Consider the following 25,997-nt stretch of genomic DNA (forward strand, 5'->3'; position numbering starts at 1 on the left):
TAAAATACCTTTCAAATTCTTCGTAGGGTATAATTTTGATAGATGACTGCAGATTTTCCTATAGTTTTTCAAATTAATAAAGACCATATGACTTCCCCAAAAACAGTTATAAATGGAACTAATGAGCTGTTAAATAAAATACAGCCTAGGGAATTCCCTGGCAGTCCATTGGTTAAGGCTCCAAGCTTTTACTGCTGCGGGCCTGGGTTTGATCCCTGGTAGGGGAACTAAGATCCCGCAGACTTCATGGCCTGGCCCCAAATAGCCAAACAAACCAAAAATACAGCCTGTTCTGCTACTTTGACAAATAAATACCTTCGCGATGACCTGGGGGCCACATTTAGATTTCTGAGCCTTTGGAGCTCTGCACTAGAAGGTCATGGAATGGGAAAAGGCAAGGCCCTAGCCCCACCCCTCTTCTCAGACCCTAAATATGTTTCCCTGCAAGGGGGCTCGAGCACAGCTGTGCAGGTGTCCTCATCTGCACGCCCACATTCTATTGTAGGGTCTCTAAATTGAAAAGGTCCATCAGGTATCCAGCACAGTGAATGATGAAAGAGCCACAGCATCACATCTCAGAATACTAGGGACCAAGAGAAGATCTTAAAAGCTTCCAGGGAGGAAATGGAAATCCACACAAAGAATGACACTGTATTTCTCAAAGCTGGGAGAAAACAGAATAATACCTTCAAAATCTTGAGATTCCATCCTCATCCAAACTACCAATTAAACGTAAGGGAAGTTTAAAGACATTTTCAGGAGTCACTTCCGACGCACGGTAGCATGGTAGCCACCTACAAGAGGGCTTCTAATAGGTTCTACCTCTTGGTATTCACGGCCTTATGGTGTTTCCTCTCACATGAAATATGGCTGACGTATGGAACCATGGAATATTGCAGAGTCAACAACATGCGATTTCTAAGGTTAAGTCATAAAAGATATTGTATTTTCTATTTTTCCCTCTCTTGGATCACTTGCTGTGGTGAAAGCCAGCCACCATGTCAAGAGGACACTCAAGCAGTCCTATGGAGTGGTCCACAGGAGGAACTCGGGTCTCGTGCCAACAGCCCGCACCAACTTGCCAGCCGTGCAAGTTCACCATCTTGGAAGTGTATCCTCCAGTCCCGGCCAAGTCATCAGAAGACTTGAGTTTCATGAGAGAAGAGACAGACGCCCCTGCCCACACCAAGGAAAGCCACTCCCAAGTTCCTGACTGGAAGCAATTGTGAGATGAAGGTCAATTGTTGCCTTAAGATTAAATCTGGCGGTGATTTGTTACATGACAAAAGGTGAACAGGGGTACGCTGGGGGCAGGGGAGCAGGGAGCCACCATATTTTGCAGTTCTTCCAATTAAAAGGTAAAGTCTATATCTCAACTCTTGAATTTGGATTTGGCCAATAAATCTTGGTTTGGCTGATGGAACATTAACAAAAACGATAGAAGCCGGAGGTTATCGAATGCTTGTGTAATTGGCCCTTCCCTCCTGTGCTCCTGGAATTCAGTAACTGCAGCAACGTGAGTGAGCTCAGGTAGCCTGCTGGTGACCCCTGGCCATCACCTCCGCTAACAGCTCGTATCAACAAGACATGTGAGTGAGGCCATTCCAAACTAATCAGCCCAGCCAACTTGCCCAGAAAACAACTGCCCTGGTGATCTGCAGAACCATGAGAAACAGTAAATGTTGTTGTTTAAAGCTTTTAGGTTTTGGGGTGATTTGTTACACAGTATAAGCTAATTGATACAACATGTTTGCTTTATGTATACCTTTTTGTTTCAGGAAAACAAAGGAGGCTCAAAGCCTAGTTTCTTCTCAGACTTATCTGATCTTGGGCAAATTAATTCACTTCTTTTAGCCTCAATTTTCCTCACCTTCAAACTGGAGAAAATACTGGGCAATACTCCCTATCTCTTAAAGATCATGTGACAAATGATTAAGATGAACCACATAAACTACCCTGTAAAGAATCTGCCTGCAATGTGGGAGACCTGGGTTCGATCCCTGCGTTGGGAAGATCCCCTGGAGAAGGGAAAGGCTACCTACTCCAGTATTCTGGCCTGGAGAATCCCATAAACTGTAGAGTCCATGGGGTCACAGAGTGGGACACAACAGACCGACTTTCATTTCACATGAACTACATGGGCTTCCCAGGGGGCGCTTGTGGTAAAGAACCCAGTATTCACTGGAAGGACTGATGCTGAGGCTCCCATACTTTGGCCACCTGATTCGAAGAGCTGACTCACTGGAAAAGACCCTGATGCTGGGAAAGATTGAAGGCAGGAGGAGAAGTGGACAACAGAGGATGAGATGGTTGGATGGCATCACCGATCAATGGACATGAGTTTGAACAAACTCAGGGAGATGGTGAAGGACAGGGAAGCCTGGTGTGCTGCAGTTCATGGGGTCGCAAAGAGTTGGACACGACTGAGCAACTGAACAGTAGCAGCAGCCAAGGCAGGAGATGGAAGAGACCTGGGTTTGATCCCTAGATTGGGAAGATCCCCTGAAGGAAGGCATGGCAACCCACTCCAGTATGCTTGCCTGGAGAATCCCCATGGATGGAGGAGCCTGGTGGGCTACAGTCCATGGAGTCACAAAGTGTCTGACATGAGCGAAGCAACTTGACACACACACATACAAACTACATAATGTGCTTAGCATGGCACAGGGTACAGGATAAATCGTAAAGGGTGACAATGATGTAAATGACAGGAAAGAAGACAAAAATGGGCAGAGGGCAGGGTAAGGCCTGGGTTAGTCCCAAAGTGGGACACAGTCTTTCTAAAGAAGGACTGCTGAGTGTATCATTCAATTAAACAAGTATTTGCTAAGTGTTTAGCACATGCTGGGCCCGATCCCTGAAATTGTAATGTAAAAGCAGGAATAGGTCATGTCATTGAGCTATTTGAATCAGAACCAAGCTTGCCTGCTTCACAAAGAATTGAACTAGGACATCAAAATATTTCTGAATGGGACTTGAGGAGATGGATATTTTGTGGCTGCCCTCAGTCTCATCTGGATACTTTGGGGCCATAAGTGAAGGGCAGGGGATATTCACAATATCCCTTAACTGTCCCTGCATCCTATCTTTCCCTGTCTCCACCAAGGAATAAGCACACATCCTACCCCAAAACCAGAATTACTCCAGCTCTAAACAGTGCTCCCCACCCTTGATCTCAACCTGAAACAGAGCAGGTCTACAGTCCTTGCCCCCTGCCATGTCCTCAGCCTGCTTTTTTCTGTAGAAATACACTTTAGCCAAATAAAACGTTTAATCAGAGAAGTGAGAAAACGCAGAAATAAAGAGCAGTCAAAGGAGACCACATAGTAATAGTGTAGTCGTGAAGCATATTCAAGGACATTTTACTTCCTTCTCAAGGGCTACGGATAATATTCTGAGCCATATCCTGTGATCTGTCTTACAGATACTGAAGCCTCCACCAGGTGGAAGAAGTTGACTACACGATGCCATGACATAAGTGGCTATAATTCCAAGAACTGGCCTCAAGAAATGCAAACTGACCTCGGAACTGAAGCTTAACTGTGCCTAAAACTATCAAGATGATACTGGTTGGACCACCAATGACCAATCTGAAGATGACTGTCAGGGCTGACTACTGTTTCTGCATGTAGCCCCCTCCTTCAGTCTAGAAAAACTCTGGCCCCTTAAGTGTCAGGGGAGCTGGGGAGTCAGACTTTGGACAGGCATTTGGTAAAACCCCTCTGCCTTCCATTTCAGGCATCCAAAATAAAGCAAACTTCCCTTTCCACCAACCTATATGATGACTTCTGAGCAGCAATCAGCTGGACCTGGGTTCAGTAACAAACTCACAAGATGAAAAACATTTTAACTTGCACCTGAGAATACAAATCTGAAGCTGAAACAAAAGTTCTATAAACTGAGGCTAAAATGTGTAATACATTCTGAATTTTAAATTCTATTCAATTTAGTTTTTTAAATGCTGGTCACAATCCTCCTAAACAGATTTTAAGACATTAATGGGTCATAACTAGCAGTTTGAAAAAACTGCTCTGAAATGTCATATGAGGAGGGGACTTAAAGGTCATCTAGTCCAATCCTTTTACCTCACAGAGGGTAAACTGAGACTTAGAGAGGTTAAATTAATTGGCCCAGGCCCCACAACTGGTAAGTGGTAGAGCTTCGATTGAGCCAAGATTTGACTTGACTACTGAATTCTTACCATGTGTCAGCAACTGCGCTTTCTTGAAGTGCAGTATTTCATTCAATGCTCACTGTGATCGTATGAAATTGATATTACTAATGCCACTTTACAGACGAGGAACGAAGTCTCAGGATGCAGACCGTGACTTACTCCAGCTGTAACAAGGTCAATAACAGACCCGGGACTTGTTTCAGATTCAGCTGTCCATAAAGCCTGTGGTCTCCAACACGAAGCCCACTGTGAGGAAAGTGATCATGTAGGTTCGTGAGCTCTAAGCGCCTAAGCCTGCACATGTGAGGCAGTGATAAGGTTGTGTTCCCTACTCTTCAGGGCCTTATCACTGCTATCACCAGCTCCTCCAAAAAACGCTGGTGGGTAAAACGAAAAGAGAACAGATTGTAGCCTGAGGAGGAGGAGGATTCGAAACCCGACCTCACCATTTACTCGGAACACCAGCATAATCTCTCTGCTTTTTTTTTCCCCCTCAAGTTTCCACATCTGTGAAGCTGGGAGAGCAATAGCATCCATCTTCAGGACTGAAAGAGTCAACGTGAATTTCCCAGGCTTGAAAAGCAGGGACGTTACTTTGCCAACAAAGGTCCGTCTAGTCAAGGCTATGGTTTTTCCAGTGGTCATGTATGGATGTGAGAGTTGGACTGTGAAGAAAGCTGAGCGCCGAAGAACTGATGCTTTTGAACTGTGGTGTTGGAGAAGACTCTCGAGAGTCCCTTGGATTGCAAGGAGATCCAACCAGTCCATTCTAAAGGAGATCAGCCCTGGGATTTCTTTGGTAGGCATGATGCTGAAGCTGAAACTCCAGTACTTTGGCCACCTCATGCGAAGAGTTGACTCATTGGAAAAGACTCTGATGCTGGGAGGGATTGGGGGCAGGAAGAGAAGGGGACGACAGAGGATGAGATGGCTGGAAGGCATCACCGACTCGATGGACGTGAGTTTGAATGAACTCCAGGAGTTGGTGATGGACAGGGAGGCCTGGCGTGCTGCAACTCATGGGCTCGCAAAGAGTCGGACACGACTGAGCGACAGAACTCAACTGGGAAGCGCTTTAAGCGAACGTCCATCCTCTCCGAACCCCGCCCTCTCCAAGCCCCGCCCTCTTCTTCCCACGCGCATGCGCCGCTCAGGGGCGCTTTTTACGACGCGGCGGCAGCGGCGCGCTTGGCGGCCAGAGCGAAAAGAGCCAGTCGCGGGGAGCGGCGGCGGCGGCGACGGCTGCAGGGCCGAGGGGACGCGCAGGCGGTGGTGTCGCCATGTCGCACGGTCACAGCCACGGCGGGGGTGGCTGCCACTGCGCCGCAGAACGGGAGGAGCCGCCCGAGCAGCGCGGCCTGGCCTACGGCCTGTACCTACGCATCGACTTGGAGCGGCTGCAGTGCCTCAACGAGAGCCGCGAGGGCAGCGGCCGCGGCGTCTTCAAGCCGTGGGAGGAGCGGACGGACCGTTCTAAGGTGGGCCTTCGGGGGCCTGGGCGGGCGGCCGAGGCGAGGCAGAGACCTGCGCGGGGCCTCAGGCCACCCGGCTGCTCTGTCAGCCTAGTTCCTGAAGTTAAAAATAACCGCGGCCCGATTGCCAGGCGTTTTCCCATGCCCGTCTCCTTCCAGCCCTTTGAGAGGGGAATAGGGTTGAATCTCCCCATCTTGCAGGTCGGGGAACTGAGGACCAGAGACGGGAAGGGGCACTTTGCTTTTACACGGCCAGCGTGCAGTTCCAGGGATTAGGGAGGGGTTAGTGAGGGAGCATGTCCACGAGGGCGTGTTCCTTATCGTTTGACCACTGGTCCCGATGGCTGCCTGATCAACTTAACCACCTGATGAAGACCAAAGACCAGTCTTTGGGAGATGAAGCACGTGATCCTATCTAGAGCATGGTAACATTGTAATAATGGTAATAATGTAATAATATGTAATAATGTAATAATGGTAACATTGTGGGGTTGCAGAGCCATTTGAAAGTTGTTGACCGCAGAGGTACAGATCTTTGCACACAATTTCAGGAGACTAGTCGGCCCTGGAATTTAGTATGTGCTGGAGAACAGAGGGAGGTTGACTATTTGCATTGCATGCCAGTTGTAAAACAGGGTGGAAAATGCCTGAAATTGTGGGTGCTCAGCAAATATTTGTTGCTTTCTCCTCTCCCCTCCAGTTTGTTGAAAGTGATGCAGATGAAGAGCTTCTGTTTAATATTCCGTAAGTATTTCCTTGGTGCTTGCCTCAGGCTATATAGGCTGAACCCAGTTGCCTTATCAGGATTCATTCAGCAGTTATATCGAGAGCACACATCTGTTTCTAGAAATGGGCTAAGTTACTGAGGTGGGTGTGTGAGTAGGAAAGGATCAAAACTTTTCCTGGTGCAAAAAAAGACATTTGTTAAAACATAACTGAGAGGTCAAGGTAACGGCAGAATGCCAGAGGCAGACAGGATCTTAGAAATTATTTAGTACAAGTCTGACAGGGGAGTAAACTGAAGCCCAGAAAGGGGAAGGGTCTTGCCCAGGGTCACGCAGCTCAGCAGAGACTCTAACCCAGGTTGACAACCCTCTGTTTTTGCATTCTGGCAGATTTACAGGCAATGTCAAGCTAAAAGGCATTATTATAATGGGAGAAGATGATGACTCACACCCCTCTGAGATGAGACTGTAAGTGGCAAGGGTCTTGGCCCTCAAGAAGCTTCTGTCCCTTTTTCTCTGGTCTCTGACAGTGCTTTATTCCAGATTGGCAAAATTCTTTCTTTTTACTGGGTTAAATATCCCCTCCTCTTAAAAAAAAAGTCATATATTTGTTCTGCATCAGAATACACTAATCTCTTTCTGAATTAACGACATTTTTAGATTAGGTATCTTTTGGACCAGCAGCTTGTCTCTTTTCAAAGTACTTGTGGCACCATTCATTCAGAGAGCATCCTCTAAATGCCAACTGTTGATGACTTTGCAATTTTCTTAATAACCCAGCTGCAGATCTCAAATTATTTTTAAGGACTCTACTCTTGGGGTTAGCCTCAACGTTTTCCCTTACTGTTTTAGACAATTACAATCTTTCTGTGTGTTTTGTTGAGATGGAATAACTCCAGCTGAGTTTGCGTGGCCTTTAGTTAGCAAAGTTCAATATAACTCTTGTAGCAGCTTCCCACGTGGCATAGTGGTAAAGAATCTGCCTGCCAGTGCAGCAGACGCATTGGTTTAATCCCTGGGTTGGGAGGATCCCCCTAGAGTAGCAAATGGCAACCCACTCCAGATTCTTGATTGGAAAATTCCATCGACAGAGGAGCCTGGTGGGATACAGTCCATGGTGTCACAAAGAGTCGGACAGGACTGAGCAAATGAAGTATACACACACATGTACCTCGTTATAACACTGAATCAGTTGATACCAGAGCTAGTACTCCCTTTCTGACAAGCTGCCTTATTTCAGTGCAGCCTTTCTAGAAGAAGGGGGACACCACTTGTGCTGGAGAAACAGAAATCAGAAGAACTTTACATAAGAAGTTCTTCTGAAAAATCGATCAATTTAAGTGAAAGATTTAAGAACTGGACCTTATTTTTGAATGTTAGAAACATGAATTGGAAAGCAAACCCACATATTTAATGATTTTAAGGAAATGAAGTGGATTTGAGTTGATGCTTTTTGAGACTCATTTACTTGGGAGATGGATTGGCTGGACAAGACTAGACATCCGTGCTGCATTCTGGTTAAGAGTGGGCTCTGGGATAAACTGGAGTTCAGATTCTGGCTGTGCCACTTGCTAGCTGCATGCCTTTGGGCAGTATACTTTTCTATATCTCCATTTTTTCACATGTAAAATGGTGATAATAGTTGGAACCTCTTAAGATTGTGGAGAGAAATGAGCTGTAACATATGAAGAGCTTAGAAGAAATCTGGAAGGTAGTATGTGCCCAGTTTTGTTTCTGGTGTATGTTGGGGGGTATTTTGGGGGCTCCATCGAACAGCTTATGGGATCTTAGTTCCCAGATCTGGGATTGAACCCAGGCCTTTGGCAGTGAAAGCGCAGAATCTTAACCACTGGACCACCAGGGAATTCCCTAGTATGTCCCCAGTCTTGCACCCCAGGTGCAAATACTTACATAGCCCTCCATTCTAAGCACTTTGTACTTTATTAAATCTAAGATATCATTGATTATAAAATGCACCATTATTTTGTGAACCAATGATAAAGAAATACATAGCATCTGTTCAACTATGACATGTCATTGACACATCTAGAAAAGTTAAATTCAGACTTAAATCAGTGAAATTTGAACACAGACTAGTTGTTAGATATATTAAAGAATTATTGCTAATTGTTAAAGTGTTAATTGTAAAATAGTAATCACTGCAGATGGTGATTGCAGCCATGAAATTAAAAGACGCTTACTCCTGAAGGAAAGTTATGACCGACCTAGATAGCATATTAAAAAGCAGAGACATTACTTTGCCAAAAAAAGATCCGTCTAGTCAAGGCTGTGGTTTTTCCAGTAGTCATGTATGGATGTGAGAGTTGGATGTGAAGAAAGCTGAGCGCCAGAGAATTGATGCTTTTGAACTGTGGTGTTGGAGAAGACTCTCGAGAGTCCCTTGGACTGCAAGGAGATCCAACCAGTCCATTCTAAAGGAGATCAGTCCTGGGTGTTCTTTGGTAGGAATGATGCTGAAGCTGAAACTCCAGTACTTTGGCCATCTCATGCGAAGAGTTGACTCATTGGAAAAGACTCTGATGCTGGGAGGGATTGGGGGCAGGAGGAGAAGGGGACGACAGAGGATGAGATGGCTGGATGGCATCACCGACTCAATGGACGTGAGTCTGAGTGAACTCCGGGAGTTGGTGATGGACAGGGAGGCCTGGTGTGCTGCGATTCATGGGGTCGCAAAGAGTCGGACACAACTGAGCGACTGAACTGAACTGAAATGATCATAGGTTTTTTAAGAAGTCCTTACTCTATAAAGATATATACAAAAATACTTATGAGCGAAATGATATGTTTGGGATTGCTTTAAAATATCAAGCATAGGGATTTTCTTGGTGGTCCAGTGGTTAAGAATCGGTACTTCCACTGCATGGGACATGGGTTTGATCCCTGGTCAGGGAACTAAGATTCCCACGTGCCACTTAGTGAAGCCAAAAATAAATAAGTTGGAAAAAACAATAACAAAAAAGCCCCACCAAAAAACAATCATTTGACAGTTTACTCCTCCCCTCAAAAAAGGATCAAGCACACACAAAATGGGGGCGATAGGCAAAATTGGCTTAATGTTGGTTATTGAAACTTAGTAATAAGTATATGAAGGTTCATTATATTTTTCTCTCTATTTTTGTGTATGTTTGAAATTTTCAGTAGTAGAAATTTTTAACGTGTCTCTTAAAACTGGTTCAGTTTAACATCCACATCAGCTGTATGGGATATGCACTATCACTAATCCCATTTTACAGATGAGGAACTAAGAGAGAGGTTAAATCACTTGCCCAAAATTACACAGCTGGTCAGTGACTCAGGCTTTAAACTTGGGAAGTCTGGCTTCAGAGCACTGCCTCCCATAATGCTGCTCATAAATGCTTACTGTTGGTAGTAGTACTATGCTGTGCATCATTCTTAGAAACACTTTGAAGCAAACATTTGCTTTCTTATATTGCATGCATTTTGCTGTAGCTGATATCTAGACCCATCCCATGTGGGTGTGTTCACTCTAGAGATTGAGGTGTATGGCTCAGTCTTTTAGAATTTGTGAGTTACAGAGGAGACTGGTCTTCCTTAGATATGTCTTTGAAAAAAAATTTTTTTCCTCATTAGCAGTTTTACTTGCTTTCCAAAGCCCCTTGTGAGTTGATGGCCTTTTATACCCTTTTCAGAATGGAAATCCCCTGGTTGTATTTTTTTTTTTAAGAATTGTAAGGTGACTCGGTATATAGGATAATTTTGGACAGAGAGGAAAGACTGAATGTTGGGTTACCTGATCTTATCTCTTAACTGTGTTTAATATGTTTCTGCCAAAGTATTTTTTTCCCCATGAGTAAGCTGTTTTATTTAACATCCTCAGCTTGGTCCGAATGTGCTGAGTTGCTTATTTTCTCCATGCATTTGCTGCCTGTGACCAGTTTGAGCTGTCTCTTTGTGTTTTGCTTCTCATGTGATCTTAACCCACTCAAAGATGTTATTGGCTTGTGTTGCAGTTCTCAGCTCTTTTCTTGCTGGGTTAAAGATATTTGTGTATAAATGCCAGTAAAATGTCATATCTAAAATTTTATCTCCTTTGATAGAACTGAGGGGAGTCAGTAGGAAGTTTTGAGAACCTGAAAAATGTGATAATGCATATTTCTTGATTTTTCTCCCCTTTCCTTTCTCAGGTACAAGAACATTCCACAGATGTCCTTTGATGATACAGACAGGGAGCCAGATCAGACCTTTAGTCTGAACCGGGATCTTACAGGGGAATTAGAGTATGCTACAAAGTAAGCACTGGGCCTCTTTTCCACCCTCTGGCTTCTCCTGGGAATAGCAGGCACTCCCTTGTTTGCAGGGAGCATCGGTGCATTAGTGCTTACTGGGCTTGCGATTTGGTTTTGGCTGGTCTTCTGCTGTCTTAGCATCAGAAACAAGTTAAAATGGTGGAGAGTCCTGATCCTAGGCTTGGTCAAATTTTGGCAGAGTTTCAGTGCAAGCCACAGACTTGTTAACCTGGAATCAATTGACAGATCTGAATGAGCTCCTAGGGTGGTCTTAGGAAAAATGTTTTCAGAATTGCTCTTTGCATAGTGGGCTTACAGCAGCCAAGTTACATATGACCACATATCTCTTCACTGATTTCTTTTTTGAGCTTGCTTTCAAATCCCTGTGTAACCGCACAGTGGGGGCAGTATTGATTATTTTTCGTCCCTATTGCCTTGGACAAGATCTGGCCGATTTCAGTAAATGTTCACTGTATTAATTGCTTGTCCAGAGGAGAAGAATGAGACGTAAGACCCCAAGATTATTCTCTGACATTTGCCTGGGTTTTACCACAAGATGGAGCTGGAATTGACATTTTTAACATGGTGGTGAGCAGGCTCACTGACCTCTAATTGTTGTCTTCTCTCTCTACTCCTTCATCCTCTAGAATTTCTCGTTTTTCAAATGTCTATCATCTCTCAATTCATATTTCAAAAAACTTTGGAGCCGATACCACAAAGGTCTTTTATATTGGCCTGAGAGGAGAATGGACTGAGGTAAGATGGGGTTGGAAATGTTCTTGCCCTTCCATGATGTGCACATATGTGTTTGTAGCTATAGGCTGTGTTAGTAGGAGCTTGAAGGAAAGGAAAAAGAGCAAGTGAGACATTGATTTTTTTGAGTCTATAATATTTCATGGTTTCATCACTGTAAACTATCTCATTTGACAGGCTATAGGAATTTTAAGGGAGTTGAAATAAAACAGTTGATATCAATTTGGTTTTTCACCTTAAAATTCTTTCCTTGATTTAACATTGTTAATAACTTTTCTTGTTCCAGGCAACAGAGATAGGGCGATAAACAAGATAGACACGTTCTTCTTCTCATGGTGCCTCCATTATAGTGGAGAAATGAATCTTCTAAGTTACAGGGTGAATCAGTGATTTGATCTTATCCAGGCTTCTCACGGGCTTCCCAGGTGACTCAGTGGTAAAGAATCCACCTGCCAATGTAGGAGCTTCAGGAGACGTGAGTTCAGTCCTTGAGTCGGGAAGATCCCCTGGAGGAGGAAATGGCAACCCACTCCAGTATTCTGCCTGGGAAATCCCATGGACAGAGGAGCCTGGTGGGATGATGCAATCCATAGGGTCTCAAAGAGTCAGACGCAGCTGAGCACACAGTGCGGAGTTCTCAGGATAAAAAACATCAGAACGGGGATGAAATTAGAGGATGATGTCTAGAAATGAACCTGAATAAGGACTACTCCAGTGTATGGTCTGGGAAGTGGCCAGCTGACCCAGCCTCTTAATTTTCTTGCAGCTTCGCCGACATGAGGTGACCATCTGCAATTATGAAGCATCAGCCAACCCAGCTGACCACAAGGTCCATCAGGTTACCCCACAGACACACTTTATTTCCTAAGGGCTGGCCACGACTCCCACAGAGGTGTTGTGTTGGTGAAGAAGTATGACATCCTGTTGGGAAGGACAAAGAGAGATGGGGCTCCAAAGAGAGTTGGCTGCCACAGCCTCTACCAAGCTTTGTCTCTGGGGCTTGCTGCAGAAACCTGGCCTATGGAAGACACTGCACCCCCAGGAAGGGTTGTGTGGGTGCCAAGGAACAATCGTGGTTCTCTAGGGCCCCTAGAAATTGGGTCTTGGGCTGGTCAGTACCTGGCGGCCGTGGATAATGCCTGCCTTCCCAGTTTATGTGGCCATGGGATCCCAAGTGTCTTGTTGCTTTGTGGCAGGATTATTGTGTGACTTGTTTTTAAAATGGAAACTATTCCTGGGCTGCAGTAAACTTTCTGAAGCCTAAGCATTGTGTTTGTATTAACCATCAGGAGGGTCTCCAGCTAGAAATACTTGTCCTTGCTTGCTCCTTCTCCCTGTCATCTTTCAACATTCTTGTCAAGTTGCCCAGCTTGGAGTTGTCTGTCATGCACCAGTGTCCCGTATTATAGCTTGAAGAGCAGAAATCTCCTGATGTTGCTTAATAGCTTGGGAGGGTCTTTTTTTCCTGTTGCCCAGGTAAGCAGTCTGAGGAGAGCATTGTTTCTGTGTGGGTATCCTGGTCAGGGTAAGATTGGGACTTTGATGTGCTTCTCTTTGGGACATCCTTAATGTTTATCAGCTTTTAACTAGTGTTGTAAGCCCAATGGCAGAATTTGGAGATCTCAGTTCTTCTGTTCATGGCTTTTTATTCACTGTGACTAATAAGCTTCCTAATAAATCCTTGCCAGACTTAATGTTTGTATATTCTTTTGTGATCTTAGTAGTATTTATGAAGCCTTTGTTGAGAACTGTATGAAATTTTGAAATCTCTTTGTTATTTTGGACTAGGTAGATCATAAGTGCCACAATTGTATCAACACTAGATTAGTGTCTCTAGGAAAGGTCAGGCCGCATTCTGTATAGTAGGGTAAAAACACTCCTACACCCACTAACCCACATTTTGTAAAGAAGCTGAGGTTAAAACCCTTACATTTCCTTGCTCATGTAAGGAAGTAACTTGTGGGGTGAAGTTTACAAAAATAAGGGAGAACAGATTCTCGAGTTCATCAGAAGAAACAGGAAATTCAGTGAGCAGCAGATACAGTCTGAAGGTAGACCCAAGACTTTGGACTTAAGTTTTGAAAGTCAGTACACCAGTTGGACTTAAGTATCTTAAAAGAGATTTGAAATGGTATTTTCTCCCTTGCAGAAAATAGAAACACTTGATAATGGGAATTAGTGTTGAATTTGATCCTTTTGAGACAATTCCTCTGAATCAGCCCACACAGTTGTTAGCCTGTTTCTCCAGCCTGTCCTGGGGAAAGTCTGCCACCACCACGCCTGTCAATCCTCAGAATTTCTAAATATGCAGTCTGAAATCAACCAGAATGCAAACATTATTCTTGATGCACTAAGGATAGTACTCACTCTACCACAGGCTTTCTATGTCACTTGGGTCATTTGGAGATAAAAAAGAATGACTGTTTAATTTGGAATGGGGGAAAATAAAGATAGAAACGTTAGAGCAGACTAGCCCTTCATTAATCCCACTTATTAAAGCACTGGTCATAGGTAGCCTCTGGGGCAAGGCCTCTGAATTTGAGCTTCCCTTTGAAGAGTCAAGGCTATGGTTTTTCCAGTGATCATGTATGGATGTGGGAGTTGGACTGTGAAGAAGGCTGAGCGCCGAAGAATTGATGCTTTTGAACTGTGGTGTTGGAGAAGACTCTCGAGAGTCCCTTGGACTGCAAGGAGATCCAACCAGTCCATTCTAAAGGAGATCAGCCCTGGGATTTTTTTTGGAAGGAATGATGCTAAAGCTGAAACTCCAGTACTTTGGCCACCTCATGCGAAGAGTTGACTCATTGGAAAAGACTCTGATGCTGGGAAGGATTGGGGTCAGGAGGAGAAGGGGACGACAGAGGATGAGATGGCTGGATGGCATCACTGACTTGTTGGACTGAGTCTGAGTGAACTCCAGGAGTTGGTGATGGACAGGGAGGCCTGGTGTGCTGCGATTCATGGGGTCGCAAAGAGTCTGACACGACTGAGAGACTGAACTGAACTGACTTGAAGAGTTTGCTCCAGTTGCCACAGTGTCTGAAGTGATTGGGGTGCAGGAGGAATTGCTTATTTTTCCACAAGCAGACCCAGCCAGGAGTCTGGGAGAGGGGCAGGTGTGTTGTCTTCATCCACTCATTCCCCTTCCAGTCCTGGGTCCTTGGTCTGCTGTGGACCTCTGGACCAAAAGTTTTCCTGTTCAGGGCCACCTCTGACCTGCTGAGCGCTTAAAACCAAAGCCCATCTTGGGAAAAAGTGCTTTGCTGAGCTTTCAGATACTATTTTCTTTCAGTTCAAAGAAAAATCAGCATAGGTTACACTGGGCAAGTGAGTCCTGAGCTGCTGAGGGCTGACTCATTTCCTGTGTGTGGATGTCCACAGGCTGTCAGGGACGTGGTCCTTCAACTCAGCTTCCCACCCCTTCCAGCCTTTATGTGGGCCCTGAGTCCCGCTGCATTTTACCGGTGCAACAAGGAGCAAAGAGCGACCTCAGCGGTCCCTAACTGAAACCCTTTTTGTTAACAACTGGAGCCTCCCGATGGTAGTATTTTGTGCACCGTCTGCATGCCATAGCTTGCCGAGGACAGAGCTAAGATAACACTTCCGATTCCTCACCAGTTGCCCGGGACACTGCTGATGCCAGTGTTCCTTCTTTTCCCAGGGTCCTTTTTAGAGTCATTAAGTCCTCACACTGTGATTTTACACTATAAAGCATTTCCACACGACCTCATTTGAGCCTTAGCAAAGCTGTGAAGCAAGCAGGGTGGTTATTACCGCCGTTTTATAGCTCAGGAAGCAGGTGCAGAGGCAGCATTAGAGTAATCCTGAGATTGCTGTTTACTTCCCTCCCCTGAGCCTGTTTCCTTATCTTTAAAAGTAAGACCGGAAGACCAGACAGTCTCAAAGGGTCTTGTCAGCTGGAGTGTATGACTCCATGATCCTGGAATAGGACCAGTGGTGCGTACCCCAAGACCATAATGGATGGGAAGGCGGGAAACAACGCTTGAGAATGCCTCCAGCCTCAGGAAGAATGCCTCTCCTTCAGGAAGGTTTCCTTCAGGAGACCGACGCATGGGTGGTGGTAGCAAGTGGGAATCACGGGTGCGTCGTCTAGACCCTGAGGAAACTCCGTGGCCTAATCACGGGGAGTCGTCCCACCGTACCCAACATGGCAGCCCTCATCCGAAGAAACCCTGACGCCCACTTCCGGGATCCGTAGCGCTGGCCAGGCTACTTCCGGCAGCGCGATGGCAGGGTTCCCGGGACTCGAACGGAAGTTCCGGCGGGGGCGGCCGAGGTGGGGAAGAGTGTGTGTGTCTGTGCCGGAGAAAGAGGAGCAAATCGCCCGAGAGGTCTTGAAACCCCCCAGGGAGTGGAGGTACCCTGGTCTGGGGCCAGCAGGCGGGGGAAGGGCACTGGGATGGCCTCGGCTTCACCACGAGGGTCCTGGCGAGAGAGGAGGGGCAACCGCAATTGTGAGGGATGGGGGTGGGGAGTGAGGTGCGAAGAGGCGCCGGCCGGTCTTGGGGAGTTTCGGGGTAGAGACGGGGAAGAAGGTGGGGTCTGGGTATGCCGAGAGGGGCTTCAGGGTCGGAAATTGGAGAATCCCACTGTGGGGCGGGGTGGGGGTGTTCTCCAGGGTCAAAAGTGGAACGCCCCTGTGTGGGCAGAAGTGGGTCCGGTATCAGGATACAGAATGTCACTGTGAGGCGGGCGACCCTCGGCCAGAACAGAAGTTCCCACTGTGGGGAGTGGGAGACCCTGAATCAGGGTGGAAGTTTTTAGTGGGGTGGAAGACCCCAGGTCGCGGGGGTTGCGAGGGGGGAAGGCACCACTCTGAGAGGAACGACCTAGGGTGAGGGCTGGAAGTTGCTCAGTTGGGGGGAAGGAAGGGAATCCCAGCTTGGGGCAAAAGATGAATTCCTGTGTGGGCAGAGGGACCCCGGGGTCAGAGGTGAGGAGGGATCCTCCTGTGAAGAGGGGCACTCGGAGGTCCGAGGGGGAAGGTGGAAGCCCTTTGGTAGGGTGGGAGGGGTGGACACAGGCGGGAAGGGTAGGCACTTAGGCTCCGGTAGCAGAAGCTTCGCGGGAGTTTGGAGGATGCTAAGGATGGGGAGGAGCCCGCCAGCTTGACATTCTTTTGTGTGTTTGGGAATCCCGGAGCGTGGTCGAGCTGGGTGGGGGGGACCTGTTTGGGAGTGGTGGGCAGCAGCAGGTAGCCTCTTTCAGGAGGGGCATGGAGGGCGTCATTTAGCGGGTGGGCGGTGGATCACAGTTCGTGTGCCTCCTGGGGACACGGGCAGCCCCAGGGGCTCTCAGATGGTTGAGGAGGACTGGATGGGAGGGGGTTGGACAAAATCGTGTGTGGGGTTGAGAGTAGGGGCCCGAAGCCTCCTTCCCTGGCATTTTTCTCCCCTTCATTTCCCAGTAGGGCTGGGAGAAGGGGATCCAGGGCTCTCTAGAGAAGGGAGATGGCTGTAGAGTAGGGAGAGGAGGCAGTCACCTGCTGAGGGCTGTCGGGTGGGGAGAAGGCTGCAGGGAGCCCCTGGCTCCCCTCCCACCAAGGCTCCTGAGCCCAGCCTCTGCCCACCTCCAGCCCAAGCTCAGGCTGTGTGGGGGGCCAGACCTAGGGCTGCCGGGGTGGCTGCCTCTGCTGTTCTGCCCTGGAATGAAGGCACACTTTCTCCCCGCTTGGCCCCAGGACTTTTCTGCCTGCCTTTCCTTTGTGTCCAGGAGCTAGCATCTAGGGCGCTTGAGGGGCTCATGGCCCTGGTTTGTGTTTCTGCTCCTGGGTCAGGATGCTCTCTGCTGCCTGGCCTTGCCCTTGACCACTGCCCGGCATTTGCACAGGCCCCAGCCGTGGAGCCCTGCAGTGTATGTGTGGTAACACCATGTCTGTGCCCCTGCTCACCGACGCTGCCACTGTGTCTGGAGCTGAGCGGGAAACAGCTGCGGTAAGGGTCCTCTCCTACCCCACGCAGCCCCCAGGCCGCCTGGGAACTGGCTGGAGTGGGTGTGGGGAGAATGGAGGTGGCAGTGATGAGAGGGGAGTAGCCCTGCAGCGGGGAGACAGGGGGCTGCTCCCTCAGTGCCCCCCCTCCCAGATCCTTGTGGGTGATGGAGGGGTGACCAGAGGTTGGAGGGCAGAGTGAGAGCGATGGCAGGATGATGACTGCCCTCTTCCCCATCTCCAACTCTTCCAGGTTATTTTTTTACATGGACTTGGAGACACAGGGTGAGTGAGCTGGGGAGGGGGTGTTTCCGGGGAGGCCCACGCCCTCCTCCTTCCCTCTCCACATCGGTGCCTTTTCTCCCTTCCCTCCTACAGGCACAGCTGGGCTGACGCCCTCTCCACCATCCGGCTCCCTCACGTCAAGTACATCTGTCCCCATGCGTGAGTGTCACCGCAGCATGGGAGGGGTGAAGGAAGCGGGGTGGTCCTGTGGTCCCAGGCCTCTTCTCTGCTGCCAGCTGCATGCTGGGGCCTGGGGCCCAGAGCGGTCCAAAAGGCCCTTTTCAGCCTTCATTCCTGTGGAACCCCCCAGGAACGGGGTCCAGCCCCAGCCCCCAACCCAGGGCCTCCTAGACCTGAGACTCCTAGGACCAGGATCCCCCTGCCCCCCTTCCCCAAGTACTTACCCACTGAGCTGGAACCCTGTCACACTGAGTGCTGGGCTCTGCTTCTCCATCGCTACTGCTGATGCCCCAACCACAGCTTTCAGCCCCACGTGGCAGGTTGCCTGGCAACACCTTAAACACAGGCCCTGCCCACTGGGAGGGTTCCCCAGGGGCTGCCCTGCCCCCTCCTGGGCTGTCTGCTGTGGCTGCCTCATCCTTCCTGCACGTGACGGTCCTCCTTGCTGCCCCTCCGCAGGCCTCGGATCCCTGTAACACTCAACATGAAGATGGTGATGCCCTCCTGGTGAGCTTGGGGAGGGGAACAGGAGCCAAGGGAGCTGCCCGGGGCCAGCCTAGGTCTCCCAGTGGCTGCCAACTCCTCTACTCCAGGTTTGACCTGATGGGGCTGAGTCCAGACGCACCAGAAGATGAGGCTGGCATCAAGAAAGCAGCAGAGAACAGTAAGGCCCCAGCCCCTCCTCGGCATCTTCCCTCTCCCCCTTGGCCCCCCAGGAAAGTGCTGGGCAGAACCTCTTGTCTGGTTCCCTTCCTGGAGTCCCTCCAGCAGCTTTCCCCCGACCTGGTTATGCCCCTCCCCCCAGTCAAGGCCTTGATTGAGCATGAGATGAAGAACGGGATCCCTGCCAATCGGATCGTCCTGGGAGGCTTTTCACAGGTGAGGGGAGAGAGAGGGCAGGGGTGAGTGATGGGTGCTGAGCTGTGCCCTTCGTGACCCCTCATTCTCTTCTTTCTCCAGGGTGGAGCTCTGTCCCTCTACACAGCCCTCACCTGCCCCCACCCTCTGGCTGGCATCGTGGCATTGAGCTGTTGGCTACCTCTGCATCGGGCCTTCCCCCAGGTGAGTGTCTCCACGACCCTGCTCCTGCCCTCTGTCTCCTTGGGGCTGGGGAGGGGATCGTGCCCAAGCCCCGGATTTTGCCCTCCTGTCTGGCCCACAGGCAGCCAACGGCAGTGCCAAGGACCTGACCATCCTTCAGTGCCATGGGGAGCTGGACCCCATGGTTCCTGTACGGTTTGGGGCCCTGACAGCCGAGAAGCTGCGGTCCGTTGTCACACCTGCCAGGGTCCAGTTCAAGACGTACCCAGGGGTCATGCACAGCTCCTGTCCCCAGGTCAGTGTGCAGGGGCTCCTTCCTCTCCCTGCCCATCTCCCTCTGGCCAGGCGCATCTCATAGTCCTCCTCACCCCCAGGAGATGGCAGCTGTGAAGGAGTTTCTCGAGAAGCTGCTGCCTCCTGTCTAACCAGAGTTGCTGTCCCCCAGCACAGTCCCCCCGCTCACGGGGCGGGGGGACTTGGCACGCGTGGCACCATCTTGGATCTGAGCCGGTCGAGCCCCTTTCTCACCCTCCTGGACCCATCCCCTCTTCTCACAGGCCTCTGGGGCAGACAGGCCAAAGCCTGGCCAGGCCCTCCTTCCTGGCTTCAGACCCCTGGCTGTCTGCTGCAGGGGCTGGGCTGCTTTCTTATCCCATTTCCCTGGAGGTGGGGGCCACCCCCCGGGCAGCAGTATTGGAGGGGCTGTAGGCAGCGGGAGAAAGGGACCCAGCCGCTGACCCACTCACTCAGGACCTCACTCACTAGCCCCGCTTTGGGCCCCCTCCGGTGACCTCAGGGTTTGGCCCATGGGGCCCTCCCAGGCCCCACCTCCTTCCACCTCTCCCCAACTGATTCTGCCCAGATAATCGTGTGTCTCCTGCCTCCACTTTAGCTGCTTCTCAATCATGAATGTGTCCATGACCCAACCCCTGGCCGCTGTGGGCTCCCTGCCCCTGCGCAGGAGTGTGGGTGACGGGGCCAAGCCTTTCGAGGGGGCCTCCCCTCAGCCGTTCTGATGTGGGGGCTGGGCCCTGCCTCCCCATTACCCTCTGCCACCTGCGGGCCTGGAGCCTGCCGGGCTGGACTGGGGCTCAAGGTCTGCCCCAGCCGCTTCACCCCACGTCGTCCCCACGCTAGGTCTGGGGAGCTGGGAGGAGTCTTGTGTCTCGTCTTCTGTCTCCATGTAGTTTCGGGTGTTTTTCTGGTCGTGTCCTGGATTCCGATAAAATTAAAGAAACTGCTTCAACTCTCAGGCCTGGGCGATTCTATCCAAGGGGTAGAGTGTGACCACGTGCAAGTATCTGCTCCAGTGTAAGAAAACTGTTTATTTTAAATACTTTGGGATGCTCCTTCATAGCAGTATAAATTAGTGCCTGGGAGGAGGGGCTTCGGCGTGTCTTAAGGCTCTGCTGACACCACTCAGCCTTGGTGGTCCGCATGGGTTCCTGGCCCCTGTGGCACACAGACCCGATACCTGGTCAGTGGAGACCTTGGCCTTGTGCCTGGCGGGCTCAGTGGACCCAGCTGGGGTCCGAGGTAGCGGAGCCTCTGGGGCCCCCGGGTTCCTGCCAGAGGCTAGAGAGCAGGCAGTTGCTTCTCTCCCTTTTCTGGTCCGTGGGAGGCCAGGGTCTCAGGCCTGCGTGCCAAAGCCTGAAGGATTCTGCTTCTGCCAGCGCCATAGATCTTCACCTGGAACGGGACGAGGTCCGTACTCAGGGGCCACACTGAGTGCAGGGCCCGCAGCGTCTTGGGCAGCCCAGGATGGGCCAGCCCGGACCCCAGTAGCCCTTTCCTGGCCCCCGAGTCTCTCCCGGCGGTCAGGTAAGCACCCAGGGTCGGGGATTAGGGCGAGCACTCACACATCCTGTCCAGCCCTAGGGCTGCTGACCAGCCCAGCTCCTTGAGGGCCAGGCTGGGGTTGGCATAACAGGCAGCCACATCGCCTTCACGCCGGGCCACCACCTTGTACGGGATCTGCAGGAGAGGGGGCGGGTGTAGCCTAGCTGAACCAGCCCTGGCATAAGCCACCAAGTTGCTGACCAGCCCTCCAGAAATGGAGGCGTGGAGCAGGGTCTCGCTCTCAGGCGTCAAGGCCTCAGGCAGGCTCGAGTAGACAGCGGGACTCAGGTGCCCATCAGGTATGTCAGTGTGAGGGGCTGGGGGTGGGGCAGGGTGGGCTGCCAGCCTACCTTCTTCCCAGAGGCCTTCTCCATGGCCTGGACCATCTGTAGCACCGAATAGCCTGTGCCCGTGCCCAGGTTGTAGATCTGCCCAGGAAAGGAGGGCAGAGATTGTGGTGGGGGTGGACGGACTTCCCTCTGGGCCCCATTGGTCCCGGCCTCTGTCTCGTCTCCCCCACTTTTCCCTTCTCCCCCTACCCGGCAGCCACACTGCTCCTTCAGCTTCCTCAAGGCTGCGATGTGGCCCTTGGCCAGATCCACGACGTGGATGTAATCCCGGACGCCTGCAGAGGAGGAAGTGGTTGCAGGGAGGGGTCCATTACAGTCTCTGTCCCACCTCAGCCTCCCTCATGGCTCCTCCGGCTCCTGGACTCACCTGTGCCATCCTCTGTGTCATAGTCGTTGCCAAAGACATTCAGTACCTCCCGTCGCCCAATTGCCACCTGGGGTGGAGGTCAGGTTAGCCCTTCCCTGGCCCTCACCCCTGGAGCCCACCCGCTTCCTTTCCCTTCTCCCTTACCTGGGAGACGTAGGGCATGAGGTTATTGGGGATGCCCTGCGGATCCTCGCCGATACAGCCTGAGGCATGGGCGCCTATGGGGTTGAAATACCGCAGCAGCACTGCATTCCAGGCCTGTGGGATGCAAGTCAGGCAGACGGGATTGAGGTGCAAGCTGTATGGCCCACCTGAATCCAGAGCTGCCTCCCCCACCTCCTCACCTTGCTCGTTCTCTGTCCTTAGAAAGGAGCAGGGGATCCAGCCCTCCCCAAAAGGCCTGAAGTCACCGCTGCTTCCTGAGCCCCAGCTTTGGCCTCAGGGAGGGTGGCTCAGGACCCCATCCTCGGGCTCAGGGGGCAGGCTGTGAGGGGCCCAAGAGTGGGGCCCAGGCTGAGGCAAAAGGGGCCCTTACCTTGTCTGCCTGGCACAGGTCCCGGATCATTTCCTCGATGAAGAACTTGGACTTGCCATAGGGGTTGGTACAGCCACCTGTGGGGTGGGCCTCGTCCAGGGGCAGGTATTGGGGGTTCCCGTACACGGTGGCCGAGCTGCTGAACACCAGGTTCTTCACCCCATGGGCCCTCATGATCTGCCCACAGAGGAGAGGTGTCAGTGGCCCCTGCCTGCCCCACAGGTGGAGGGGGCTGAGGTGTAAGTTCCCGTTTACAGAAGGGGAGACTGTGGCTGAGAGCTGAAGACGTGTCCAGTGTGTGAGCCAGCTTGGGCGCTGCTACCGTGTTTGGTACTGCCTGCCTGGCCCCGGGCCCTCCCGGGGTGTGTCCCTGGCCCAGGTCTCACCTCCAGAAGCTGGATGGTTCCTGTCAGGTTGACTCTGTAATAATCCAGGGGCTTCTGCACTGACTCACCCACAGCCTTGAGCCCCGCAAAGTGGATGACTGCCATGAAGCTGTGCTGCAGGGTGGTAAAGCTGGGATCAGATGTGGCTTACAGGCCCGGCCCTTGGAAATGCTCACTGCTTGCCTTCCTGCCAAGCGCCCACCTTCTTAAAGAGACGTTGTAGAGCTGCCTGGTCCAAGATGTCCATCTCCTCAAACTCCACAGAGCGGCCTGTCAGATCCTGAACCCGCCGCAGGCTCTCAGGCATGGAGCCCCCTCCTGGTTGGGCACACGGAGGCCATCAAAATCAGAGGCGATGGGGAGCTGGGTTCCCAAGGGACTGGCCAGGCATACACCCCTTGGAGGTGGATTTAGAAACCAGGGTTTCCCTTCCATCCGCCCTGGAGCCCCAGGCCCCCTCCCATTGCCCCGCTTACCACGAATGGCGTTATGAAAGTTGTCAATGACCATGGGCGAATAGCCTGCCTCCAGCAGCTCCAGGACGGTGTGGCTGCCAATGTAGCCAGCCCCACCTGTTACCAGCACCTTCTCTGCCATTATGCCTGGCTCAGGAGAGAGACTCAGAAGTGGCCGATGCTGTCTGCTCAGAGCCTCCTTCAACCTGGAAACTGGCGTCCGAGACTGGTGTGTCCTAGTTAATAGGGTGGGTCTGGAGTCAGCCCTGGTCCAAGGTCAGAGAGCATCACTTTCTGGCCTTAGGCCTCGGAGACCAGTTCTCTCCTGGCCCTAGTTTCCGTCTCTGTAACGGAGTTTATAGCTGTATGAGTATGTGGTCGTGTACGGGTCAGACGAGATTCTAAAGGTCCGTCCCGTGGTACAGGTGGAGATGGACGCACAGGCGCCATAACTTCCAGCCCTAACTGGGGGTTGGGAAGGTGGAACCCGAGTCTCCACATTGCTCCCCTGAGGCGTCTGGAGATGGGACAATTCTGGACAGAAGGAATCGAGGTAGCAGCACTGGACTCGCAAGAGCCCAGGAAGAGGTCTGTCTGCTCAGACCCAGACCTCCCCAGTCCCTCTGCCACCACTGGGTACAAACTGGCTCCTCAGTTCAGTGACTAACACCTCCTGGGGTAAGCAGCTTTCCCTGCCCAACGCCCCCCTCCCCCCCGCCCCCTCCCCCCCCCCCGCCCCAAGCACCCTCTCCCACAAAGGTCAACTGGGAGAGGCAGGAAATACAGCAGATGGCCTCAGGGTAGGTCCTCTGCCCGGCGGCTGAGCCCAGCTCTGGGGTTGCAGCACTGTAGTCCTGGAGTGGGCCCCACCCCCAGGTCGGTCAGGCTGGTTTAGCCAGTGCGGATGCCACTCCTGGCCTGGCGGTAAGAATCCCGCCTAATTGTAGGCGGCACTCAACAGGGTGGTGTAGACGTGGCTTTGGCCCCAGATTTCATTGCCAGGTGTGCACCGCCGCCCTGAACAAACTGCGGGCAGAGACGGTGGGCGGGGTGGGGGGGGGGATTGGCAGGGGAGGAAGTCCAGACAGTGAGGCCTTTCACTGGGGCCGCCTGGCCCGCAGCCGCCTTCCTCCAAGCAGCCTTAATCCTGTTCTGGGTTCATACAGCTCCTAACCCACTAGACTGAACTCATCCCGCTACGTGCCAGGCTCTGTATTGGGCACTTTTGCATTATCTCCCTGAATTCCTCCAACGTCCTAAAGAGGCAGGTGTTATTACTGCCAGTTTACAGAGAAGGATACTAAGGTCAGAGAGGTTAAGTAACTTGCGTAAGTCACATAGCCAGTGACGGCGGGTTTAGAATCTGGACCTAGTCCCGCCCCTCCCCGAGCAGTTCGCCCCCTGCCCCCACTGGTTCCCGCCGGACTTTGCCCTAGGCTTTGAAGCCGCCCTCGCCCCCGCCCCACCGAGCACCCAGCAGTGTGCAAGCCCCCCGAAAATGGTGGCGGGGGCCTCCAGGGAGGCAGGAAGGCCAATGAGGTTGCCCTCCCTCCGACACGCGGGGTGATCTATGGTCAGCTGTCGCCTCAGTCTTCCCCATCCGTAAAATGGAAGGGAGGGGGCGCAGGGCCTTGGGCGCTCGAGTGCCCTAGAGTCTCAGGCCGGGGATTCGGGCGGTGGCTGAATGGGGGCAGAACTAGGAGGCCCCCGGCCGGGAATGAATGAATCCTAGCCGCCCCGGCCAAGGCAGCGAGAGCTAGGAGCCGCGGGCGCGAGCCCGCGTAGGCGGAACTCTGCCCAGAACGCAGCCCGGACCCCCGAGACTCCCCCCTCGCTCCCAGCGGACCACCCGGCCCCTCGCAAACCCGCTCGGCCCCACCCCTCACCAGCTTCCCAAACCTGCTCCGCACCACGCGCCCCGCGCAGTCTCGAACGGCGCCGCCTCCCGTGCTCCGTGACCGGTCCCTTTAAGAGCCGACGCTCCGCCCTGGACCCGACCCCCGTCACGCCCCCAAGAAACGTGTCGGTCGGGAGCCGGCAGTACGGGGAGCCGGGTGGACCAAGAGCGCCGCGGCTCCAGGACGCTTGCGCGGCACAGTCCGCAGAGGACGGTAGTGACCGGTGCCCGGGCGGTGGGCGGAGGAAGGCGCGGTCGGCACCCGGGCCCGCGAGACCTGGCGTGCTCCCCCGTCCCGATCCCTGGAAGCAGGCGCTGCGCCTCGGGAGATGCGGCTCGTCGGCGGTGCCCGGCAGCCATCCTGCAGTGGGAGCCACAGCCGGGCGCGGCGCGGAAGACCGCAGCTCCACGCTCGCCCCAGGTTTCCCACCTTTTGTTAGTAAGCCTGGCGTGAAGTAGATGGCTCCCTTTAAGGGAGAGGCAGGAGGGGCGGCGCCGATGGAAAACAGTGGGTCGGGGTCTCTCATAGGCTGCCGTTCTACAAAAATCTAGTTTAAAAACCCCGCCAAAGGGCTGGAGGGAGCCCTGAGACTAAAACACGAATTACAGCGCCGACTGCGCTCAGCCTTCACGCACACCGTGGCCCCCAACCTCGCGGAACGGTTTGTACCTTGCCTACCATAGTAGGCTAGAAAATAGTGTTCTGTTTCTCTAAAATAAAGGGAGGGCTAAGGAATGGTGGGTATAAAGGTGTGACATACTGAATGAGGAGCTTCCCTGGTGGCTCAGATGGTAAAGAATCTGCCTGCAATTCAGGAGACCCCATTTCCATCCCTGGGTCGGGAAGACTCTCCTGGAAAAGGATATGGCAACCCACTCCAGTATTCTTTGATGGACAGAGGAACCTGGTGGCCTGCAGTCCGTGGGGTTGCAGAGTTGGACACGACTGGACACGACTGAGCCACTAACATTAGGAGAAGGCAATGGCATCCCAGTCCAGTACTCTTGCCTGGAAAATCCCATGGATGGAGGAGCCTGGTGGGCTGCAGTCCATGGGGTCGCTAAGAGTTGGACACGACTGAGCGACTTCCCTTTCACTTTTCACTTATATGCATTGGAGAAGGAAATGGCAACCCACTCCAGTGTTCTTGCCTGGAGAATCCCAGGGGCGGGGGAGCCTGGTGGGCTGCCATCTCTGAGGTCGCACAGAGTCGGACACGACTGAAGTGACTTAGCAGCAGCAGCAGCAGTAGAGCCACTAACATACACACATACTGAATGAGGAAACCGGAGCAGAGGAAGAAAGGCACATGGGCGTCC

The 25,997-nt window shown here is 51.8% G+C and overlaps 3 protein-coding genes across 6 annotated transcripts; 2 read left to right on the forward strand and 1 right to left on the reverse strand.

Moving 5' to 3' along the window:
* Positions 1 to 5,336: 5,336 nt before the first annotated feature.
* On the forward strand, positions 5,337 to 13,086 carry PITHD1 (PITH domain containing 1). The gene is made up of 6 exons (XM_005905163.2): positions 5,337 to 5,652; positions 6,347 to 6,390; positions 6,762 to 6,839; positions 10,538 to 10,642; positions 11,287 to 11,395; positions 12,159 to 13,086. Exons 1-6 carry the CDS (start codon positions 5,455 to 5,457, stop codon positions 12,258 to 12,260), a joined length of 636 nt encoding a protein of 211 aa, XP_005905225.2. The 5' UTR covers positions 5,337 to 5,454; the 3' UTR covers positions 12,261 to 13,086.
* A 2,529-nt stretch (positions 13,087 to 15,615) lies between these two features.
* LYPLA2 (lysophospholipase 2) lies at positions 15,616 to 20,100 on the forward strand. 2 transcript variants are annotated; one of them, XM_005905162.3, is made up of 10 exons: positions 15,616 to 15,770; positions 17,243 to 17,346; positions 17,596 to 17,627; positions 17,721 to 17,786; positions 18,267 to 18,314; positions 18,401 to 18,471; positions 18,613 to 18,686; positions 18,768 to 18,869; positions 18,970 to 19,143; positions 19,223 to 20,100. In XM_005905162.3, exons 2-10 carry the CDS (start codon positions 17,269 to 17,271, stop codon positions 19,271 to 19,273), a joined length of 696 nt encoding a protein of 231 aa, XP_005905224.1. In that variant the 5' UTR covers positions 15,616 to 15,770; positions 17,243 to 17,268; the 3' UTR covers positions 19,274 to 20,100. The 2 variants fall into 2 exon arrangements, with proteins under 2 accessions (XP_005905224.1, XP_070239116.1); XM_070383015.1 differs by having other exon boundaries at positions 15,676 to 15,770; positions 17,190 to 17,346.
* Positions 20,101 to 20,178: 78 nt separating this feature from the next.
* GALE (UDP-galactose-4-epimerase) lies at positions 20,179 to 24,905 on the reverse strand. Of its 3 annotated transcripts, none has more exons than XM_070382975.1 (11): positions 24,667 to 24,905; positions 22,802 to 23,016; positions 22,528 to 22,643; positions 22,326 to 22,439; positions 21,940 to 22,116; positions 21,549 to 21,662; positions 21,405 to 21,471; positions 21,227 to 21,312; positions 21,038 to 21,115; positions 20,708 to 20,822; positions 20,179 to 20,537 (listed from the first exon to the last, which is right to left on the reverse strand). In XM_070382975.1, the coding sequence occupies exons 2-11, from the start codon at positions 22,920 to 22,922 to the stop codon at positions 20,479 to 20,481; spliced, it is 1,047 nt and encodes a 348-aa protein (XP_070239076.1). In that variant the 5' UTR covers positions 22,923 to 23,016; positions 24,667 to 24,905; the 3' UTR covers positions 20,179 to 20,478. The 3 variants fall into 3 exon arrangements, with proteins under 3 accessions (XP_070239076.1, XP_005905223.1, XP_070239085.1); XM_005905161.2 differs by having other exon boundaries at positions 24,680 to 24,817; XM_070382984.1 differs by having other exon boundaries at positions 24,691 to 24,778.
* Positions 24,906 to 25,997: the final 1,092 nt, after the last annotated feature.

This window comes from Bos mutus, chromosome 2, assembly GCF_027580195.1.
Source record: "Bos mutus isolate GX-2022 chromosome 2, NWIPB_WYAK_1.1, whole genome shotgun sequence".
In the NCBI taxonomy this organism is placed as follows: Eukaryota; Metazoa; Chordata; class Mammalia; order Artiodactyla; family Bovidae; genus Bos; species Bos mutus.

Excerpts from the sequence above, each read along its gene's own strand:
- PITHD1 (XM_005905163.2), top strand. The coding sequence starts at position 5,455 with ATGTCGCACGGTCACAGCCACGGCGGGGGTGGCTGCCACTGCGCCGCA. Across the intron at positions 6,840-10,537 it reads CACCCCTCTGAGATGAGACT|GTACAAGAACATTCCACAGA; the intron begins GTAAGTGGCAAG and ends TTCCTTTCTCAG. Across the intron at positions 11,396-12,158 it reads TGAGAGGAGAATGGACTGAG|CTTCGCCGACATGAGGTGAC; the intron begins GTAAGATGGGGT and ends ATTTTCTTGCAG.
- LYPLA2 (XM_005905162.3), top strand. The coding sequence starts at position 17,269 with ATGTGTGGTAACACCATGTCTGTGCCCCTGCTCACCGACGCTGCCACT. Across the intron at positions 18,472-18,612 it reads CAAGAAAGCAGCAGAGAACA|TCAAGGCCTTGATTGAGCAT; the intron begins GTAAGGCCCCAG and ends CCCTCCCCCCAG. Across the intron at positions 18,687-18,767 it reads TCCTGGGAGGCTTTTCACAG|GGTGGAGCTCTGTCCCTCTA; the intron begins GTGAGGGGAGAG and ends TTCTTTCTCCAG.
- GALE (XM_070382975.1), bottom strand. The coding sequence starts at position 22,922 with ATGGCAGAGAAGGTGCTGGTAACAGGTGGGGCTGGCTACATTGGCAGC. Across the intron at positions 21,472-21,548 it reads TCATGCCCTACGTCTCCCAG|GTGGCAATTGGGCGACGGGA; the intron begins GTAAGGGAGAAG and ends CCTCCACCCCAG. Across the intron at positions 20,538-20,707 it reads CCTAGGGCTGGACAGGATGT|GTGAAGATCTATGGCGCTGG; the intron begins GTGAGTGCTCGC and ends GTCCCGTTCCAG.